Source organism: Herpailurus yagouaroundi, unplaced genomic scaffold, assembly GCF_014898765.1.
Source record: "Herpailurus yagouaroundi ecotype Mexico unplaced genomic scaffold, PumYag 195, whole genome shotgun sequence".
In the NCBI taxonomy this organism is placed as follows: Eukaryota; Metazoa; Chordata; class Mammalia; order Carnivora; family Felidae; genus Herpailurus; species Herpailurus yagouaroundi.
This window is the reverse complement of record NW_024412426.1, coordinates 9,837,937-9,861,674: the sequence shown is the minus strand read 5'-3', so window position 1 is coordinate 9,861,674 and position 23,738 is coordinate 9,837,937. Positions and strand designations below refer to the sequence as shown.

General features: G+C 35.7%; 1 protein-coding gene and 1 long non-coding RNA gene across 3 annotated transcripts in view; one reads left to right on the top strand and one right to left on the bottom strand.

Annotated features, from left to right (window-relative positions):
• SHCBP1L (SHC binding and spindle associated 1 like) overlaps positions 1-23,738 on the top strand; it is a 36,485-nt gene that overhangs the window by 5,729 nt on the left and 7,018 nt on the right. Inside the window, exons 3-6 of the mRNA XM_040446544.1 lie at positions 5,795-6,009; positions 6,981-7,067; positions 7,376-7,594; positions 17,066-17,171. Of these exons, the coding sequence (XP_040302478.1) occupies positions 5,795-6,009; positions 6,981-7,067; positions 7,376-7,594; positions 17,066-17,171 (627 nt within the window). The remainder of the gene's footprint in view (positions 1-5,794; positions 6,010-6,980; positions 7,068-7,375; positions 7,595-17,065; positions 17,172-23,738) is intronic.
• On the bottom strand, positions 3,720-14,540 carry LOC121011823 (uncharacterized). 2 transcript variants are annotated; one of them, XR_005781783.1, is made up of 3 exons: positions 14,529-14,540; positions 11,917-11,921; positions 3,720-3,837 (listed from the first exon to the last, which is right to left on the bottom strand). It is a non-coding gene; the product is annotated as an uncharacterized LOC121011823 (long non-coding RNA). The 2 variants fall into 2 exon arrangements; XR_005781784.1 differs by lacking the exons at positions 11,917-11,921; positions 14,529-14,540 and adding exons at positions 6,342-6,348; positions 10,354-10,363.

Below are 23,738 nucleotides of genomic sequence, written 5' to 3'. Positions count from 1 at the left end.
GTTAGTTTCAGGTACACAATATAGTGATTCAACATTTCCATACAACACCCAATGCTCATCACAAGTGCACTCCTTAATCCCCATCACCTATTTAACCCATCCCCCCACCAATCTCCCCTCTGGTCACCATCAATTTGTTCTCTAGTCAAGAGTCTGTTTCTTGGTTTGTCTCCCTCTCTTTTTTTCCCCCTTTGCTCATTTGTTTTGTTTCTTAAATTCCATAAATGAGTGAAATCATGTGGTATTTGTCTTTCTCTGACTGACCTATTTCACTTAGCATAATACTCTCTAGCTTTATCCATGTCATTGCAAATGGCAAGATTTTTTTTTTTTTATGAATAACAGGCCATTGTGTATATATACCACGCCTTCTTTATCCATTCATCAATTGATGGACACTGTTTCCATAGTTTGGCTATTGTAGATAATGCTGCTATAAACCTTGGGGTGCATGTATCCCTTTGAATTAGTATTTTTGTATTTTTGGGTAAATATCTAGCAGTACAATTTCTGGATCATAGAGTTCATAGAGTAGTTCTATTTTTAACTTTTTGAGGAAACTCCATACTGTTTTCCAGAGTGGCTGCTCCAGTTTGCTTTCCCACCAGCAGTGCAAGAGGGTTCCCCTTTCTCTGCATCTTTTACCAACACCTGTTGTTTTTTGTAATGCTGATTTTAGCCATTCTGACAGGTGTGAGGGGATATCTTCTTGTAATTTTGATTTGTATATCCCTGATTATCAGTGATGCTGAGCATCTTTTCATGTATCGATTGGCCATCTGAATGTCTTTTTTGGAGAAATGTTTGTTCATGTCTTCTGCCTATTTTTTAATTGGATAATTCAGTTTTGGGGTGTTGAGTTTTGTAAGTTCTTTATTTTGGATACTAACCCTTTATTTGATATGTCATTTGCAATTATCTTCTGTCATTCAGTATGTTGCCTTTTAGTTTTGTTGCTTGTTTCCTTCACTGTGCAGAAGCTTTTTATTTTGATGAAATCCCAATAGTTTATTTTTGCCTTTGTTTCCCTTGGCTGAGGAGACATATCTAGAAAGAAGTTGCTATGGCTAATGTTAAAGAGATTACTGCTTATATTCTCCTCTAGGATTTTTATAGTTTTAGATCTCACATTTAGGTCTTTAATCCATTTTGAATTTATTTTGGTGTATGGTATAAGAAAGTGGTCCAGTTTCAATAATTACTTTGAATGTTAAAAAACTAAATTCTCCAATAAAAATACATAGGGTGACAAAATGGAATAAAAAGCAAGACCCATCCGTATGCTGTCTACAAGAGACTCATTTCAGACCTAAAGACACGTGCAGATAAAAGTGAAGGGACATAAATGCATTTATCATGCAACTGGAAGTGAAAATAAATCAGGTAGCAATACTTATATCAGACAAAATAGACTTTAAAACAAAGACTGTAGTGAGACAAAGGACACTACATAATCATAAAGGAAACAATCCACCAAGAAGATATAAGAATTATGAATATTTATGCACTCAAAATGGGAGCATCCAAATACATTAAACAGCTAATAACAAAAATAAAGGAAGTAATTGATAGTAATATTATAATTAACACTCCACTTACATTAATGTATAGATTACCAGACAAAATCAAAAAAGAAACTGTAGCTTTGAATGATACATTGGACCAGGTGGATCTAACAGATATATTCAGAACATTCCAACCTAAAACCGTGGAATACACATTCTTTTCAAATGCACATGGAACATTATCCAGAATAGATCACACATGTTAGGCCACAAAACAAGTCTCAGAAATTCCAAAGTCATACCATCTTTTCCCAACCACAATGCTGTGAAACTAGAAATCAACCACAAGAAAGAATCTAAAAAGACCACAAATATCTGAAGGTTAAATAACATGCTACTAAACAATGATGGGTTAGCCAAGAAATCAAAGAGGAAATAAAAAATTACATGGAGACAAATGAAATTGAAAACACCAGCATCCAAAATCTTTGGGATGAAGCAAAAGCTGTTCTAAGAAGTTTATAGCAATACAAGTCCACCTCAAGAAGCAAGAAAAATCTCAAACAACCTAACCTTACACCTAAATGATCTAGACAAGGAATAAACAAAACCCCAAGCAAGTAGAATGCAGGAGTTAGTAAAGATTAGAGCAGAATAAATGAAACAGAAACTAAAAAAAAAAAAAACAAAAACAAAAAAACAATAAAAGGGATCTATGAAACCAGGAGTTGGTTCTTGGAAAAGGTAAACAAAATTGATACACCTTCAGCCAGCTCATCAAAAGAGACAGAGAGAACTCAAAATCAGAAATAGAAAAGGAGAAATAACAACTAACACCACAAATACAAAAGATGCTAAGAATATTATGGAAAGTTATATGCCAAAAAATTGAACAACCTAGAAGAAGTAGATCAATTCCTAGAAATATATAACCTACCAAAGCTGAAGCAGGAAGAAACAGAAAATTTGAACAGAACAATTATCAGCAATGAAATTGAATTGGTAATCAAAAAAACTCCCAACAAACAAAAGTCCAAGACCAGAGGGCTTCAAAGGTGAATTCCACTAAACATTTAAAGAGACAATACATATTCTGCTCAAACTATCCCCGCCCCCCCAAAAAAAAGAAGAAGAGGAAGGAACGCTTTCAAATTCATTCTATAGGAGGCCAGCATTACTCTGATACCAAAACCAGATACCAAAACAATACCAAAAAAGGGGGGGGGGCACCTGGGTGGCTCAGTCAGCTGTATCTGACTCTCAGTTTCGACTCAAGTCATGGTCTCACAATTTCATGAGTTCAAGCCCCACATCGGGCTCTATGCCAACAGTGCAGAGCCTACTTGTGATTCTCTCTCTCACCCTCTCTCTCTCTGCCCCTTCCCTGCTCATGCTGTCTGTCTCTCTCAAAATAAATAAATAAACTTTTAAAAAATTTAAAGAGAGAGAGAGAGAGCACTACAGGCCAATATCTCTGATGAACATGGATGCAAAAATCCTCACCAAATATTAGCAAACTGAGTCCAACAATACATTAAAAATATTACCACAACGAAGTGGGATTCATTCCTAGGATGTGTTATTGAGTATTCACAAATCAATTAATGTGGTACATAACATCAGTAAGACAAAGGATATCCATTCATGATAAAAACCCTCAACAAAGTAAGTTTAGAGGGAACATACTTCAACACAATAAAAACTATATATGAAAAATCCAGAGCTAACATCATATTCACTGGTGAAAAACAGAGCTTTTTCCCCTAAGGTCAGGAACAAGACATGAATGTCCACTCTCACCACTTTTATTCAACATATTACTGGCAGTCCTAGCCACAGCAATCAGACAACAAAAAGAAATAACAAACATCCAGATTGGTAAGAAAGAAGTAAAACTTTATGACTTGATACTATATACAGAAAATCCTGAAGATTCCACCAAAATACTAGAACTGATTGTTCAGCAAAGTTTCAGGATACAAAATCAGTATACAGAAATGTGTTGCTTTTCTATACACTAATACTGAAGTAGCAGAGAAATTAAGAAAACAGTTTCATTTACAGTTGCACCAAAAATAAGAAAATACCCAGGAATAAACTTAACCAAGAAGGTGAAAGACCTGTAATCTGAAAACTAGAAAACAATGATTAAAGAAATTGAAGATGACACAAAAAATGGAAAGATATTCCATGTTTATCGATTGGGAGAACAAATATTGTTAAAATGTCCACACTACCCAAAAGTAATCTACAGATTTAATGCAATCTCTATCAAAATACCAATAGCATTTTTCGCAGAACTAGAATAAGTCATCCAAAAATTTGTACAGAACTATAAATTCGATTGGCTTTGGATAGCCAAAAAAATCTTGAAAAAGAAGAACAAAACTGTAGGTATCATAATCCAAGATTCCAAAATATACTTTATAAAGTGGTAGTAATCAAAACAGTATGGTATTGGCACAAAAACAGACACATAGATCAATGGAATATAATAGAAAACCCCAAAATAAACTATACGGTCAATTAATCTTTGACAAAGGAGGCAAGAATATGCAATGAGAAAAAGATTGTCTCTTCAACAAATTGTGCTAGGAAAACTGGACAGCAACATGCCAAAGGATGAAACTGGACCTCTTTTCACACCATACACAAAAATAAACTCAGAATGAATTAAAGACCTAAATGTTAGATCTGAAACCATAAAAATCCTAGAACAGAGCACAGGCAGTAATTTCTCTGACATCAGGCATAGTAACATTTTTCTAGATAGGTCTCTTGAGCCAAGGGAAACAATAGCAAAAATAAACTATTGGGACTTGACCAAAATAAAAAGCTTCTGTACAGTGAAAGAAACAAGCAAAAAAACTAAAAGATAACCTAATGAATGGGAGAAGATATTTGCAAATGACATTTCTGCTAAAGGGTTAGTATCTAAAATATATAAAGAACTTATAAAAGTCACCACTCAAAAAGCAAATAATGCAGTTATAAAATGGGCACAAGACATGAACAGACATTTCTCCAAAGAAGACATTCAGATGGCCAACAGACGTGAAAACATGAAAAGATATTCATCACTCATCATCAGAGATATACAATGAGATATTACCTCACACCTTTGAGAATGGCTAAAATCAGAAACAGGAAACAACAGTGTTGATGAAAATGTGGAGAAAGAGGAATCCTTTTGCACTGTTGGTGGGAATGCAAACTGGTACAGCCATTGGAAGACAGTATGGAGGTTCCTCAAAAAACTAAAAATAGAAATAGTGATCCAGTATTCATACTACAGGGTATTTATTCAAAGAATACAAAAACGCTACTTCAAAAGGATAAATTCACCCCTGTGTTTATTGCAGAATTGTTCACAATAGCCAAATTATGTAAGCAGCTCAAGTGTGCAGTGACAGATAAGTGGATAAAGACAATGTGTGGGTGTGTGTGTGCGTAATAGAATATTATGAAGCCACAAAAAAAAAAAAGAATGAAATCTTGCCATTTGCAACAACATGGATGGATCTAGAGAGTATAATGCTAAGTGAAATAAGCCAGAGAAAAACAAATACTGTATGATTTCACTCCCGTGTGGAATTTAATAAAGAAAATAAGAGAAGGGCGCCTGGGTAGCTCAGTCAGTTAAGTGTCTGATTCTTGATTTCATCTCAGGTCATGATCTCATGGTTCATGAGATTGAGCCCCACGTCAGTCAGGCTTTGCGCTGACAGTGCAGAGCCTGCTTAGGATTCTCTCTCTCTCTCTCTCTCTCTCTCTCTCTCTCTCTCTCTCTCCCCCCCTCCTTCCCTCCCTCCTCCCCTGCTCTCATGTATTCTCCCTCTGTCTCTCTCAAAATAAATAAAAACTAAAATAGAGAGAGAGAGAGAAAACAAAGAAAACAAAAGGGACAAACAAAAAAACTCTCAACTATACAGAACAAACAGAACAAACAGATGGTTACCAGAGGGAAGTTGGGTGGAGGGATGGGTGAAATAGGTGGAGAGGATTAACACTTATCTTGATGAGCACTGAGTGGTATATGGAATTGTTGAATCACTATATTGTACACCAGAAACTAATAGAACACTGATAACTATACTGGAACTAAAAAAATGTGGGCTTTGAAAAATTGTGTTATTTTATTTAATATTGATCTATAATGACTTTGTGTGTGTAGTTAAAGGAATCATAAAATTTAAAAGAAGAAATTTTATAAGTACATCATGTGTGCGGAAAAAATCTTTGTGGTTTGTTTTGATTTGTAACTACAGATTTTATAATATTTATCTTAGGTAATTTGTAAACCACATCAAAGCTCATCATCTTGTTTCAAAGTTACTGTATCTATTGCTGAGCCCTTTTCTTCTAATATTGCAAATATTCCAAGGGGTTTGGTCAATGAGATTTTGGAAGAACTGGAGCACAGTGTGCCTCTCTTGGAAGTCTACCCTGTTGAAGGACAAGATTCTGATAATCATGATATTGCTTTGGCCTTGGAAGTTGTAAGGTATTTGACCTTTTTACCTCTTAACATTAAAATTATCATATTCAAAAAGTTAATATGTAAGTGTATAAGAACTTTATAATAGTTATTGATTTAATTTTTACTCACTGCTGAATTAAATTTGTCCATTTTTTTTAAAGTTTGTTTTTTTGTTTATTTTTTAAGCAATCTCTACACCCAATTCATGACCCTGAGATCAAGAGTCACGTGCTCACTGACTGAGCCAGCCAGGTGCCCCTGTCCATTTAAAATAAAAAATTTTTTTAATGTTTATTTATTTTTGAGAGGCTCCAGGCTCTGAGCTGTCAGCACCGAGCCCAACGCAGGGCTAAAACCCACAAACTGCAAGATCATGACCTGAGCCAAAGTCGGATGCTCAACCGACTGAGCCACCCAGGCCCCCAATGTCCAACTCTTTATTTTGGCTCTGGTCATGATCTCATGGTTTGGGAGTTCCAGCCCCACATTGGGTTCTGCACTGACAGTGCAGAGCCTGCTTGGGATTCTCTCTCTCTCCCTCTCTCTGCCCCTTCTCCACTTGCTCTCTCTCTCTCTCTCTCTCTCTCTCTCTAACTTAAAAAAAATAAAATAAAAATAAAGGTTCGATTTTAATATTAGTTCACTGAAAGGTTATTTAAAAATATTTTTCTGGAGCACCTGGGTGATTCAGTCAGTTAAGTGTCCAACTTTGACTCAGGTCATGATCTCATGGTTTGTGAATTCAAGCCCCAGAGCTCAGAGCCTGGAACCTGCTTTGGATTCTGTGTCTCCTCTTTCTGCCCTTCCCCTGCTCATGCTCTGTTTGTCTCTCTCTCTCTCTCTCTCTCAAAAATAAATAAAACACTTAAAAATTGTAAATATATATGTATTTTCTTAGAATTCATATAAAGAATTCTGACATGAGAATGTCTTTTTAATTCTATACATGGTATTGGCTCTTTTTGATCACTTTTTATTAATTTTATTCGTCATAGGTTTTTTTATGACTTTCTTTGGAGAGACTGGGATGATGAAGAAAGTTGTGAGAATTATACTGCTTTGATTGAAGAAAGAATTAATTTGTAAGTATAGTTAAAAACTTACTCACGGGGCGCCTGGGTGGCTCAGTCGGTTAAGCGTCTGACTTCAGCTCAGGTCAAGATCTCATGGTCCTTGAGTTCAAGCCCCATGTCGGGCTCTGTGCTGTCAGTTCAGAGCCTGGAGCCTGCATTGGATTCTGTGTCTCCCTCTCTCTCTGCCCCTCAAGCCACTCAAGCCCTGTCTCTCTCTGTCTCTCAAAAAATGAATAAAAGTTAAAAAAAAATTAAAAAAAAAACTTACTCAGCACATTACATAAGATAAACATTGTAATTATGTTGATACTTTACAGGTGGTGTGATATACAAGATGGAACCATACCTGGTCCTATTGCACAACGTTTCAAAAAAACTTTGGAGAAGTATAAAAATAAACGTGTTGAACTCATCGAGTATCAGAGCAATATTAAGGAAGATCCATCTGCAGCAGAGACCGTTGAATGCTGGAAAAAATACTATGAGATAGTAATGCTGTGTGGATTATTGAAAATGTGGGAAGATTTACGCCTCCGGTAATAATTTGTTCCATTTTAAACAAAAAGATGACATGGTCATTCTTTTATCATATCACATCATATGTTACCCTGATTGAAGTAGATGATAAAATTAGATGTCCAATTTTTGAGATAAGAATAAAGTACAACTACCAGTATTGGAAAATTATTTTTATATACCTGAATTCACTGAAATCATTGGAATTTCAGATTTAAAAAAGTGTCATCAATCTAGTTCTTTCCTTATCTTTCATCTTTACCTTCTTGATTTTGGCCAGAGCCTAAGAAAAGAGGAGGCAGATCTCCACCACATATAATATGCAAAGTAAAGGAGAAGGTTGGTTAATTTGGCTGCCGCATAATTTCTTCTTTTCTAACCAACATTAAGTTGATAAGTTGTTTTTATGATAAATAAAACAATGTAGATTTAACTAGCATCATTCTCCAGAGTACTTCAAAATGTATTAAAATATTTTTACATTACTATGCAGTAAAGTATATATTCCTGTCTTTGTTTTAGATACAGGGGAAATAGGAATACTTGCTTATGGTTTCAAAATTAATGGAAAATTTTGAACAGGGCCAAAGGACTTCTGACTATTTCATACTAGATTGTTAAACCCCTTCTTTTTTTTTTTTTAAATTTTTTTTTTCCACGTTTATTTATTTTTGGGACAGAGAGAGACAGAGCATGAACGGGGGAGGGGCAGAGAGAGAGGGAGACACAGAATCGGAAACAGGCTCCAGGCTCCAAGCCATCAGCCCAGAGCCTGACGCGGGGCTCGAACTCCCGGACCGCGAGATCGTGACCTGGCTGAAGTCGGACGCTTTTAAACCCCTTCTTAATGTGTTCCACTTGTACGCATTCTTTGCCTTATGAATTTTGAGCCACATTTTACATGTCTAGCAACTAACTGTTAGCCTAAATCTTTTCTTTTTGTATTTTCTTTCAAATTTGACTTATTTTTTTTAATCATTAAGAATCCCATTTTAGTCCCTATTTTTAATGTTGTTATTGGGATTCCTGTGTAACAAAACCTTGGGATTACTTTGGGAAATCAATATAGGTAAGATTTTTGAAATCTAATTCTACTTATCTAGAAATCCAGATTCAACAAAAGTTGGATTTGAATACAAATTAACATCACTAGACTTTAGATTCTAATGGCATAGGGCCACATGGGGTTCTTTCATCTTAAAAGTTATAATCACAGACAATCTAGGCCTGGGAGTGGTGGAGTGAGTTAATTGGTCAAACCCTTTCATGGATAACAATTATAAAATTTGGACAAAAATATATTAAAATATCTAGCTATTTGAAGGCACTGTAAAATGACCAAAGCAGGCAGCAGCCAGAAAAGTTTATCCTTGGAATAGGTAAGAAGTGGGGATTTGCTTTTTAGTCTGAGAGTGATCACCAGTTCTCATAGCTCTGGCAGCAAAAAATGAAGTCCTACTATGACAAGGTGGCAAAGGACAGAGTTAAAGGCTGGCAAAGCAGCTAGAAATTTAGGTGGAGTATCCTGAGAGAAGAAAGTTGCAAAAGGGGTCAGATCCAGAATTTGAGCACAAACTCTGCCCAAATTCTTGACTGACCACTAAACTATGCTAGCATTAGTGGGGGAGAGAAATTTGAGAACAATGCTTTAAAAAAAAGTATGTAGTTGAATCATGGAGGTTGAAAGAACTCAACAGATATTTCAGCTGGATTTTGAGCCCAGGCAAGTTAATTGCCTGCTAGAGTACAAGACTAACAATCCTCAGAAGAATATACCACAATCCAGAGTTATGAGAATATATTTTCCAAAGTCTCCAGTGTTCAACCAAAAATTAATGGACATGCAAAGAAACCAGAAAATAGAATCCATACCCAGGAAAAAAAGATAGTTAATAAAATCAGATTTTGAGTGGGCCCAGATGTTGAATTTATCAGACAAAGACTTCAAAGCAGCTATTATAAATATGTTCTAAGAATTATAGGAAAACTTGGTGTTAATAAGTAGACAGAGAATCTCAACAGATAAATGGAAACTAGGAAAGAACCAAATATTTTCAGATGCAGCTCTGACATGTTAAGAGTTTATGAGTTAAAAACAAGAAACAAGAAAACAAGACAAAAGCTGAGGAAACTGAAAATGACTTTCTTGGACCCATAAGAAAACTGAGGTCACAGGACAAATTGCTACCATGAAATCTGGGGAGAGAAGTAAATTCAGAGTCACAACCAAGATCTGCTTACCTGGATATCTAACTCCCTAGAGCCATAAACTGTAAGAACACTTAAATGGGTAATTTTGATAAGCTGCTGGAGGTTGAATGTGGACCAGTACGCAAGTGAGAAACTCCTGGTTGGCTGTAGTTCTTAGGGAGACACCCTACTTCTCTTGTGGTTTTGCCTCCAGGAATCTCACTAAGTCCTCAGATGAAGAGCCAAGAAAAATCCCATTATGCCCCTGGTTGGGGATGGGAAAAGTTACCATTGTGAAATACACCCAGACCACCTCCATGATGAAGACTTATTTACCAGGGGAAAAGACTTTCCCAGAGCCTTTGCCCACCTAGGGAAAGGGCATTTCCTTGACTCCAGTCCCCTCTAGCCTTCCTCTCTGGGAAGAGGGCACTTAGAAACACTTGTGAACGTCACAGTTGTGAAGGTCACAGCCCAGGGACAAGACCCACTAAAAAACTAATTTTTTTTTTCAACGTTTATTTATTTATTTTTGGGACAGAGAGAGACAGAGCATGAACGGGGGAGGGGCAGAGAGAGAGGGAGACACAGAATCGGAAACAGGCTCCAGGCTCTGAGCCATCAGCCCAGAGCCTGACGCGGGGCTCGAACTCCCGGACCGCGAGATCGTGACCTGGCTGAAGTCGGCCGCTTAACCGACTGCGCCACCCAGGCGCCCCAAAACTAATATTTAATCATAAGATTATAGAACATTTCCTCTCCACCTTACTTTACAACACACCAGGCCAGACTCCGGTAAAATAACAGAATTATACCTAAAAAAGTTACAAGACACAAACTTTGTCTAAAGAGGAGTTTTCAAAGGCAAAAATATGGAAACCATAGGATTTTGAAGCTTGTGATACCTACAGCTACAGCAAGCAGTTTACCTCCTGGCCAGATTAATATAAAACCTCACACTAAAAGCCTATTTACTTCAGTTTTTATTAGTCAATATATAATGCTTGGCTTTCCACAAAATATTATAAGACATGCTAAAAGGCAAGAAAAAATTAAGCCTGAAGAGAGAAAGCAAGCATCAGAACCAGACTCAGTAATGATTTTGTAATTAATCAGATGGAATTTAAAAAAAGTAATTAATATGTTAGTCTCTAATGAAAAAAGGACACAACATGCAAGAACAGATGAATAATGTAAGCATGAAATAGAAACTCTAAGAACGAATTAAAAGAAAATGCTAGAAATCAAAAATGCCATAAATAAAAATGAAGAATACCTTTGATGGGTTTACTAATAGATGGGATGAAACTGAGGAAAGAAATCAGTGAGCTTGAAGGTATGTCAACAGAATTTTTTCATACAAATGCAAAATGAAAAAACAAAACATCCAGGTAGCATGAGACCATTTCAAAGGGTGCAGCATATGTGTAATTGGAATACCAGAAGTGAAAAAGAGCAAGTGCAGCAGCAGAAATGTTTGAATTAATAATGGTGAATGGTTTGAATTAAATAATTTCCCAAAATTAAATGCAGACACCAAATCATAGATCCAGGAAGCTGAGAACACTGAGCAGGATAAATACCAAAAAATCTATATTATAGGCATTTCATATTTGAAGAAAACCATACATTAGAAAACTGAGGGGGAAGAGATCACCTTATCTACAGATGAATAAGAGTAAGAATTACAATGGACTTCTTATAAGAAACCATGAAAATAAGATGAGAGACGAGTTAAATATTCAAAGCATTGAAAGAAAGAACTACGAACCTAGAATTCTATATCCGGTGAAACTATTTTTCAAAAGTGAAAGGGTAATAGCTCTTGTAAACAAAAAGAACAAAAAAAAAGCCGAGGGAGTATATCATTCTGCAAGAAAAATGAAAAGTTCTTTAGAGAGGAGAAAATTGTTAACGGTCAGAAACTCAGATCTATGTATAGAAAGGAAGAACTTTGGAGAAAGAATAAATAAAGGTAAATTAAAATCTTTTATTTTTCTTTCTCTCAACTGATTGAAAAGATACCTGTTTAAAGTAATAGTAGTTATGATGGTATAAATAGTAGTTGGGTGATAGTAGCGTATGGATTGGTAAAATAAGTGACAGTAACATCATACCAAGGGAAGAAATGGGAATATTCTGTAAAAGGCACCTGCACTATATATGAAGTAGTTTAGTGTTATTTGAAGGTAGACTAAGATTAGTTTAAAATATATATTGCAGTCTATAAGGAAAACACTAAAATTTTTTTTTTAACTAATTGATGAGAATAGATGTAAGTGGAATCACAAAATGCTTAACTGTAACCAAAGGAGGCAGAAAAGGAGGGAAAAATAACAAAGAACAAATACAACAAACAAAACTATTAGAAGTATGGTAGGTATTAATTTGATTATGTCAGTAATCACTTGGTTTTTTTGTTTTTTGTTTTTCTAAATTTGCATTTAAGTTCTAGTTAGTTAACATATACTATTGGTTTCAGAAGTAGAATTTGGTGATTCATCACTTACAGAAAACACCCAGTGCTCATCATCACAAGTGTCCTCCTCAGTACACATCACCTGTTAGGCCATTCCCCACACACCTCCCTTGTATCTGTAATCACTTTAAATGCAAATGGTCTAAATACATAAAAGATAGAGATTGTCAAAGTGCATAAAAACACCAGATCCAACTATCTGTCATCTCTAAGAAACCAACCTTAAATGTAAAGGCTTAGAAATGTTAAAAGTAAAGGGTCAGAGAAAGATAACTTCATGCTAACACAACCATTAAAAAGCTGGATTACTATATTATTTTCAGACAAAGCAGACTTTGGAAAGAACCAGTTAAATTACCAGGGACAAAAAAGGGCATTGCATAATGATAAAGGGTCCAGCTCTCGAAGAAGACATAGCAATGCTTAATATGTATGTATCCAACAACAGCGCATCAAAATATGTAATGCAAAAACTGATAGAAATGCAAGGACACATGGAGGGGTGCCTGGGTGGCTCAGTTATTTGAGCATCTGACTTTGGCTCAGGTCATGATCTCGAGGTCTTTGAGTTTGAGCCCCACATCGGGCTCTGTGCTGACAGCTCAGAGCCTGTAGCCTGCTTCAGATTCTGGGTCTCCCTCTTTCTCTGCCCCTCCCCCACTTGCACTCTCCTCTCTTATTTCTCAAAAAACTAAACATTAAAAAAAAAAAAAGAAATGCAAGGACACAGAGAAATCCACTATTATACATGAGAAACTTTAGCATCCCTTTTTCAATAATTGATACATCAAGCATTACAAGCAATAGAGGAGAATTCCTCAAATTGATGAATAACATCTACAAAAAACATATAACTAACACTAATACTTAATGATGAGAAACTGGATGCTTCTCCCCTAATATTAGGAATAAGACAAGGATATTTTTTCTCATTACTCCTGTTTAATATTATGCTAGAAATCCTAGATAATGCAACAGGACAAGAAACGGAAATAATAAGATACACAGATTGGGAAGGAAGAAATAAAACTCTTTGCAGGTGACATAATTGTGTACATAAAAAATCTCAAAGAATCATCATCATCATATCATCAACAACAACAAAACCCTGGAACTAATAAATGAGTATAGCAAGGTTAATATTCAAAAGTCCATTGTTTTCTTATATGCCAGTAACAAATGATTTGAAATTTTAAAAATATCATAATAGAGCCAAAAAAATGAAATACTTAGGTACAGATCAGACACAGATCTAATAAAATATATATAGGATCTATATGTGGAAAAACTACAAAACTTACGATGACAGAAAAAATATAAATAAATGGGGAAATATTCTCTGTTTATGGATTGGAAGAGTCAATATTGTTTATATGTCAATTCCTTCCAAATTGATGTGTAGATTCAATGCAATCCTAATTTGCAAGCCATTTTGTAGGTATTGACTATTGCTAAAATTCATATGGAACAGCATAAAGCCTACAATAGCTAACACGGTACTGGGGAAGAATAAAGAGGGTGTATTCATATTACCCACTTTTAAGGTTCTTATAAAACTACAGTAATCAAGAAAGCCGGGTATTAGTGAAAGAATAAACATATAGATCAATGGAACAGAATAGAGTCCATAAATAGATCCACACAAACATAGTTGATTGATCTTTGACAAAGGAGCAAAGAAAATTCAATAGAGAAAGAATATTATTTTCAACAAATAATGCTGTATAATAATTGAACGTCCATATACAAAAAGATGAACCTAAACACAGGCCTTACATCTTCACAAAAATTAACTCAAAGTGACCTGTAGACCTAACTGTAAAATAAAATTGTAAGACTTTTAGAAGAAAACGCAGGTGAATTTGGGTTCGCAATGAGTTCTTAGATAAATCACTGACAGTATGATCTGTGGGAGAAAAAAATTGAGAAATTGGACTGTATTAAAATTAAAAACACTGTGTGAAAGACTCTGTTAAGAGAATTAAAGACAAGCCAAAAATTTGAAGAAAACATTTGTAAAACACATATCTGATAAAAGACTTGTATCTAAGATATACAAAGATCTCTTAAAATTCATCCTAACAAACAGCCCAATTAAAAATGGGACAAATATTCTGAACAAACACCTCACCAAAGAAGATATACAATTGGTTAAAAAAAAAAAGCCTATAAAAAGATGCTTGACATCATTGTCATTATGGAATTGCAAATTAAAGGAATGGGATACCATAACTTACCTATTAGAATGGTTAATATCCAAAAACAAAACAAAATCAGAAACAAACAAAAACCCTGACCATATCAACTGCTGGCAGGGATATGGAACAAGAACTCTCCTTTATTGTTGATTGGAATGCAAAACCAGTACAGCTTCTTTGGAAGACAGTTTGGCGGTTTCTTAAAAGCTAAATGTAGTCTAAGCATATGAAGCAGCAATAGTGCTCCTAGTTGGTATTTACCCAACTGAGTTGAAAACTTACATCCACATAAAAACCTGCACAGAAATAAAAAGGATTACTAAGGAATACTCTGAGCAATTACATGCCAACAAACTGGATCACCAGACCAAATGGACAAATTCCTGAAAACATTCAATCTACCAAAACTGACTCAAGCCAAAAAAGAAAACCTGAGTGGACCTATAGCAAGTAAGGAGATTGAATTAGCAAATTAAAAACTACCCACAAAGAAAAACCAGAGACCAGATGTCTTCACTGGTGAATTCTACCAAACATTTCAAAGATTAACACCCAATTATTTACAAACTTTCAAAAAATAGAAGGGGGAACACTTACCTAACTCATTCAGTGAGGCCACTATTAGCCTGATACAAAAACTACAAAGACATCACAAGAGAAAGAAAAAAGCCCTATGGAATAATATCCTTTATGAATATAGATGCAAAAATCCTCAGGAATATGCTAACAAACTGAGTCTAGCAATACATTAAAAAGATCAGACACTAAGACGAAGTGAGATTCATCCCAGGGTTGTAAGATTGGCTTAACAAATGAATAGGAATCCATATAACGCACCATATTAATAGAATAAAAAACAAAAGCCGCACCTTTTAATACGGAAAAAGAATTTGACAAAATTCAACACTTTCATCATAAAAATTCTCAAAAATCTTGGAAGAGAAGGGATCTTTCTCAACCTGTTCAAGGCCATCTATGAAAAACCTTTAAGTTAATCATAGCTAGTGGTGAAAGAATGGATGTTTCCCTCCTAAGATCAGGAAGATCTTAAGGAAAGATGACAAGGAAGAGGACAAGGATGTTTGCTCTTACTATCTCTGTTCAACTTGTACTAGAGGTTCCAGCCAGAGCAATAGACAAGGAAAAGAAAAGCCATCCAGATTGGAAAGGAAGAAGTAATAAAATTATCTCTTATTTGCAGGTGACACGATCTTCTATACAGAAAATCAAATAATGAAACACTCAGCAATATAAACAAAATGCTGATACACAAAATAATTTGATGGATCAATCTCAACATGGGCTGAATGAAAAAAGCTAGACACAAAAGAGTACCTCATATATGTTTTCACTTTAAAATATCATTTAAAAACTCCCAAGAAAGGGTTTATCTAACAACAGAAAGTAGATCAGTGGTTGCCTGGGAATAGGTGTGGAGGATTGACTGCAACGATGCTTGAAGGAACCTGTCAGTGTGATGGGAATGTTCTATATTGTGTTATTTTGATTGAGTTAAGTGGGTGTACACATTTGTGAAACCTCATGTCATGGTTCACTTAAAATGAGTGTCTGTTGTGTAAATTATACCTTAATAGATTTGACTTTTAAAAAAAAAACACTGATACATACTTTTGATTTTAAAACTAGGATTTACATGATTAACTACTGTATTGCTTGAACATAGGATGCTGTACTCTTTGAGCAGCTGGTGATCAGGTATATGGTGAAAAAACGTGCGAGTGGTTCTCTTTCTCAAGATCATAACCACTTGCTTAAACAGGTATAGAAATGCTGACTGGGTTTACTTTTAAAATATTCAATGAAACTTTTGAAGATGAAAAATATTGGTACAAAAGCTGCATCCCATTTGTATCCAACAATAATGTGCTTCAGAGAACCCAAAATATGACACCGAAGGAGATTAGTAAGTCTACATCTATTGGATAAGGAGTGTCCCTTTTAGCTGATAGTAATGATAAATTATACTCAAACTTTCTTTCTTTCTTTTGATGACACTTAACATGATTAAGTGATAGGAAGCGGGAATTGTAAAGAAGAGTAGAAAGAAGAGAAAGAGTGGAATTAATTAGAAGTGCTAAACAGCAAACAAACAAACAAAACCCCACAACTCAGAGAGAAGCTAGAATTGTTGTGCTGGGAGGCCACAGCCAACATACCTGTGGAGGCCATATCCTTTGAAACAAAACATTCTGTTACTTGAACACAGTATCTAAAATTAGGCATGTCCTTACACATTTTTATGCCTTAGTATCGCAGACATAACCCACCTTTGCTTTGTTGTGAGTCCACAATTCAGTGGGCTGTCAAAGTGCAATCAGGAAAATTTTCTACTGTATTGAAGAGTTGAGGTGACAGGTACTGATTGTAATGGGTTACATACATACAATCCATGAAAATGAAAAGATTTTAGAGATCAAGGGTTTAAATACTCAGTTATCTAAAAGTTAAATCGTTCAATTGCTCTCAAGTTGCTCATTGCTCTCAAAGAGTTTAAAATAGCGAAGCCTACTTCTCAAAGATGCTTGGTGCCACGTTTTATTTTCTAAGTAAGTATAGCTTGAGTTTTTTTCTGATTAATCATAAATAAATGTTTTCAACTCTAGAGTTCATGGACCTTTCTTTCCAAGAATCCTAAGGCGCAGGAAGGGAAAAAGAGACTTTGGAAAGACTATAACACATATTGTGGCAAAAGTGATAACTACTGACATGGTAAGAAATACACTTTATCTCTATTTGTTCATTTAAGTTGTAGTTGCATATAATCAGAAAAGAAGTTCTTTGAGGGTAAGGTTCTTGTCTGACATTAATGCCTTGTTTCTCCCATTACATCCACTTCAGTGATTGGCATATAATAGGTATTAAATGAATGTCCACAACTATTTACTGAATACAGACCTTGTTGCTGGGTGCTATGTTTAGCAGCTATGGGAAGGATAGGGGACAAATATGAGAAAGACTGCATTTGAGGGAGATACAACTTGGAACCAGATCCACAGTCTTGCTTCTTCATACATTTGAGAAGTTTGAATTATGGTGGAGATGTGGACACGTAAGCAGGCAAATACAGTTAAACACAGAACGATAAAAGCTATGATAGGAGAATGTACAGGATGTACACAGGGTAGGCGTATACGTCGAAATTGGGAATTCTGGCAATGCTAGCTGGAAGAAATAACTCCGCAGAAACCTGAAAGGTGAGCATAAATTTAATGAGCCCAAGAGGGAAAAATGTTTTAAGTCTAAGAGTAAATATTTCCATCTTACCTGATGGCTCCCTAGCATTTCACAGTTCTCTCTTTGAAATGTTCTTTTTTGTTGTCTTCTGTTACTATCCTGGTTTTCAGTCTCTGTAGGTTTTTTTCTTCTTCTTCTGTCCTCTAAATGCTTGGTACTTACTTTTTTTTTCCCACTGTATATTACCCCTAGAGTTATGTATCTGATTTCTTCCCATGACTTTGATTATATATACTGGTAATATAAGATGTGTATCCATAGCCCAGATTTTTGTTTTTAGCCCCAGACATATATGTTCTAATGCCTATTGCTTATCACCACTTAATTATCTCATAAGTACATCTACTTAAATGTCCTCAATTAAATTCATGATCTTGTCCATTGGCCTGTTTGTATTCTAGAGCTCTCTAGTCCAATAAATGGCACCACCATCTATCCAGCTGCTAGTCACACTTTTCTGAGAATTATCCTAATCATATCCTTCATATACCCACTTCTGTTCTCCTTCACTAACTCAACATCCTGGTGTACACCATGTTTTTTCACAGAGCTACTCAAATCCTTCAGGTCTCGATTTAAGTATTTCCACAGAAAAAGGCTTTCTCAACCTTCCAGAATACATTACACTGCCTTTCCCATGGCACCTTGCACTTGCCCTTATCATTATGTGTTTAATACTTTTTGTGGCTGTCTATAAAATGTCTCTTTTATGGGAACATGAGCTTCTTGAGAGCAAGGTATGTTATGTTTACCATTCATCCGATCACCCAGCATGGTGTTTAGCACATGGTACGTACATAGCAGTTTTGTTGAATTAGTAAATGAGTGCATGTTTGACAAGAGAGTGTGGTATATATGAAGAATGGAAAGAAGTCCAGCAAGGATGGTGTTTAACACCTAAGAGGAGAGTAGTGAGAGATAAAGTTGGTTTATTATACTGGTCTTGTCTACTATCATACCCATTTTTATTATTTTAAGCAAAATTTAATTTTCTTTTCATTGCTTATTACATCAGATTACTCAATAACATTAATTATTCTACCAACTATCTTTGTAAAAATCTTTATAAAAAGGTATAGATTTTGCTTCTATCTCCAGCCTCACTTTATCATATTTATTTTTACTTATCTTTTTTTTAGTGTTTGTTTATTTTTGAGGGGAGGGGTAGAGAGAGGGGGACCAAAGTGGTCTCTGTGCTGACAGCAGAGAGCCCAGTGTGGGGCTCGAACTCACAAACGGTAAGCTCATGACCTTAGCTAAAGTCAGACACTTATCCGACTGAGCCACTCAGGCGCCCCCTTTTTTTTGTTTTTAAATCTGTTTCTGGCTTTATTTTCCTATATGAGAGTCAGAAATTTCTTTTTTATCTTGTGGTTTGCAACCCTGTCTTCATTTGTGTAAGTAAATATCCATGAATTTTGCAGACCTGGATAATTATCGTGAGGAAGACTCCTCTGAGATGGCAGCATCATCAACTTCCACTTTGCTTAGATCTTTTGTTTTAGATGTACTGTTGAGGTGGACAACATCTTTTAATCTGATAGTCATCAGAGCTATGTACATAACCTTTAATTTAACCTTCTTAACTTTGAGGATTCTTTACTCAAAGTTCTTCCTGCTCTATGTTTACTTCTTAAAGTTTTATCCATGCTTCACCATTTCTATGTTGGTGATCTTCACAAGTACTATAGTAAAAAGACATAGACTTTGTAGTCAGAGAGCCCAGGGTTTAAGTGGCCTTTCTGAGACCACGTAATAACTATGTAATCTTGGGCAAGCTGCCTAACTTCTGAGCCTCAATTTCCTTATTTGCAGAGTGCTTTAAAAAGAGAGGTAAATGGCAAGATTTCATTCTTTTTGTGGCTGAATAATACTCCATTACATATATGAACACATCAAGCATTTAGACAGCCAAGCCAACACTTGAGTTGTTTCCATAATGTGGCTGTTGTAAACAATGCTGCTATAAACATAGGAAGGAGATAGTTTAATGCTAGATGAAATAAATCAAAGACAAATACCATATGATTTCACTTATGTGGAATTTAAGAAACAAAACAAATGAGAAAAGGGTAAAAAAAGAGAAGGACAAATCAAGAAAGAGACTCTTAATTATAGAGAACAAACTGATGGTTACCAGGGGGGAAGTGGGTGAGGGGTTGGGTGAACTAGGTGATGGGGATGAAGGAGGGCACTTGTGATGACCACCGGGTGTTGTATGGAAGTGTTGAATCATTATATTGTGCAACTAAAACTAATATTACACTTTATGTTAACTAACTTGAATTTAATAAAAACTTAAAAAGCCCCCGAAAATAGGGAGAGAGAGGTCAAAACTGTATATTATGATGATGAAGACCATGGGCTCTGAAGCCAGACTTTGTGGATTCAGACTCTGGCTTTGCCACTTACTAGTTATGTGATTTTCAACAAGTTACTTACCCATATGTGCTTTAGTTCCTCATTTATAAAGTGTTTGTGTTTCTTATTTATATTTTATATGTGAAGATTAAATGAATTCATATCTGTAATATGTTTAGAATATGCCCAGTACATCGTAAGTACTCAATAAATGTTAGTAGTAAACTACCACCACTATCTTATAGGAGTTATTGAGGATGATATGAGATGTTACATATAAACCTAGTAGTACCTGGCACACAATGATTTCTCAGTAACTTTATTATTTTTTCTCTTTCCTTTCTTGCTTGTATTCTCTGCTGACCAACATCACTACATGTCCTTGTAAGCATCTTTACCTGGATGTCTTGGCAACATACAGCAGTTCTATTGAACTTATTGTCTTTTGAACACAGCCCATCCCTAGTCCTTCTGTATTCTTTATTCACTTACTGTCATAAATATCCTTTTAGTCAACCAAATTAAATATGAGTCCTTACCTCTTTGCTTATTCTCCAAATTCTCAAATTGTGATGACTGTCTTTAGGTTTAGAACACTCTGGCTTTTCTTTCTTTCTTTTTTTAAGATGTTATTTTTATTTTAATTTTTTTTTTACATTTAAATTCAAGTTAGTTAACATCCAGTGTAGTATTGGTTTCAGGAGTAGAACCCAGTGATTCATCACTTACATATAACACCCAGTGCTCATCCCAACAAGTGGCCTCCTTAATGCCCATCACCCATTTAGCCCATCTCCCCACCCACCTCCCCTCCAGCCACCCTCAGTTTGTTTTCCTTATTTAAGAGTCTCTTATGGTTTGTCTCCCTCTCTGTTTGTATCTTATTTTTCCTTCCCTTCCCCTGTGTTCATCTATAGTGTTTCTTAAATTCCACATATGCGATGAGTGAAATCATACAATATTTCTCTTTCTCTGACTGGCTTATTTCGCTTAGCATAATACAATGTAGTTCCATCCACATTGTTGCAAATGGCAAGATTTCATTCTTTGTTGCTAAGTAATAATCCATTGTGTGTGTGTATATATATATATATATATATATATATATATATATATATATATACCACATCTTCTTTATCCATTTGTCAGTCGATGGACATTTGGGCTCTTTCCATACACTCTGGCTTTTCAATCATTCCTGGCAAAAATAAGTACTTGTTCCAGTGCCTAAACTAAATATTAGCCATTCTTCCAGATCTAGGAGAAAGAGAGGTATCCCATTCTAAATTGTCTTTTCAAGACCCCGAATGGCCAAAGTAGTATTGAAAAAGCAAAGCAAAGCAGAGGCTTTGGTGCATTTGTTGGTATAGAGTTATTCATATTTTCTTATAATGCTTTTTATTTCTGTAAAGTCAGTAATAATGTCCCCACTTTCATTTCTGGCTTGAGTATTTCTGTTTTTATCCCTCTTCTTTTAGTCAGTTTAGCTGAAGGTTTGTCAATTTTGTTGAGCTTTTCAAAGAATCAACTTTGGGTTTTATTAATCCTACTGTTTTTTGGTTCTCCATTTCATTTACCTCTTCTCTAATCTTTATTTCCTTTCTTCTGTTGGCTTTGAATCTAAATTGTTCTTTTCCTAGTTCCTTAAGATGTTAAGTTAGGTTGTTAATTTGAGATCTTGTTTAATGTAGGTACTTATTGCCATAAATTTCACTCTGAACTCTGCTTTCAGCATCCCATAAATTTTGGTATGTTGTGTTTTGTTTTCATTCATCTCAAAGCATTTTCTAATTTACCTTGGGTTTTCTTCCCTGACCCATTGGTTGTCTAAAGGTGTGTTGTTTTATTTCTACATGTTTGTTATTTTTCCAGTTTTCCTGATGTTATCAATATCTCACTTAATTTTGTGTGGTCAGAGAAGATAGTTATTGAGACTTGCTTTGTGGCTTAATGTATGATGTATCTGGAGAATGTTATATGTGCACTTAAGGAAAAGTATGTATTCTTCTGTGTTGGGTTCTGTATATATGTTTAGGTCTATATATATGTGTCAGGTCTACCTAGGTTACAGTGTTAAATCTTCTACTTTCTTATTGACCTTCTATCTAGATGTTCTAATCATTATCATAAGAGGAGTATGGAAGTCTCCCAACTATTGCTCCCTTTAATTCTGTTAATGTTTACTTCATATATGTTGGGGTCTTCATTGTTTGGTGTATATATGCTTATTACATATTCTTGATGAATTAAAATTTTTTGTCAATAAATAATGTCCCTTTTAGTCTTTGGTAACAGTTTTTGGTTTAAAGTCTATTTTGTTTAATATTAGTATAACCACCATAGTTCTCCTTTGTTTACTATTTGTATGGAATACCTTTTTCTATCCTCTCAGTATTAATCTGTTTGTATCCTTGGATATAGTAATTCCCTTGTAGAGATAATATAGTTGGATCATATATTTTTTAAAATGTCTATTCATTTATTTTGGGGGGGGGAGAGAATGCAAGCTGGGAGGGGCAGAGAGAGAGAGAGAGAGAGAGAGAGAATCTCAAGCAGGGTCTGTGCCACCAACACAGAGCCCAACACAGGGCTCAAACTCACAAACCATGAGATCATGACCTGAGCCAAAACCAAGAGTCAGATTTTTTTTTTTCCTTTTTAATGTTTATTTTTGCCAGAGTGACAGAGTGCAAATGGGGAAGAGGCAGAGAGAGGGAGACAGAATCCGAAGCAGGCTCCAGGCTCTGAGCTGTCAGCACAGAGCCCGACACAGGGTTCGAACCCACAAACTGTAAGCTATGACCAGAGCTGAAGTCAGATGCTCAACCGACTGAGCCACCCAAGAGTCAGATTCTTAACCAACTGAGCTACCCAGGCACCCCTGGGTCATATTTCTTTATCTATTCTACCAGTCTCTGTCTTTTAATTGGTAATCTTAACCTATTTACATCTGAAGTGACTACTGAAGTGACTACTCAGGTAGCCAAAGACCTGACAGAGATTTCCATAAACACCTACAGCTAAAACACAAAAACAAAACCAAAAATCTCTCCCAGTGTGCAGATTAGCTCTGAGCTAAGGGACTCTTTCAAAGCTAAGCCAGACTGCTTACAACTCTGCCTTGGCTTTCACCACTTGCTTGCACAGGCCCAGTGATCAGTGGGAAGAAAAGCACAAGGTCCTTTCAGATCTCTTCTGAGCATATATCCAGCCCTGGGCATGTGCATTTCACTTTGGATTTCCTAGTGTATGAGGCAGCTCTTTCCCCCCCAAAAAATCTTCCTCCTCAACGTCCTCCTGTGCAGACTTTTCCTTGCCCCTTCCTCTGTCCTTTGCCGCAGACAGCTATAAGTAGAGTGCATCTTAAATGCTTTAATCAGATGATGCCTATAAAGCCGCTCATTCCTGAAGGGGGTGTGAAACAAAAATCAGCTTTGTCAGTCCCTCCTGAGATACTGACAGGTCAAAATACACAGCCACACTATTTTTTTTAAGAAAAAGCTCCATACTGCCTTCACCCCATGGCTGCTCCAGCAAGCCACAGAAACATAGGCTGTTGTCTCCACTGCCAGGCTGGAGAATAGGAGATGGTAGGCAGGTAAGCAAAAACACAACACCTGTTTACCAAATTTTAACAGCCTCTTCATTAAGCACTCCTTTGGTTGCTGTGTTTGGTTAGGT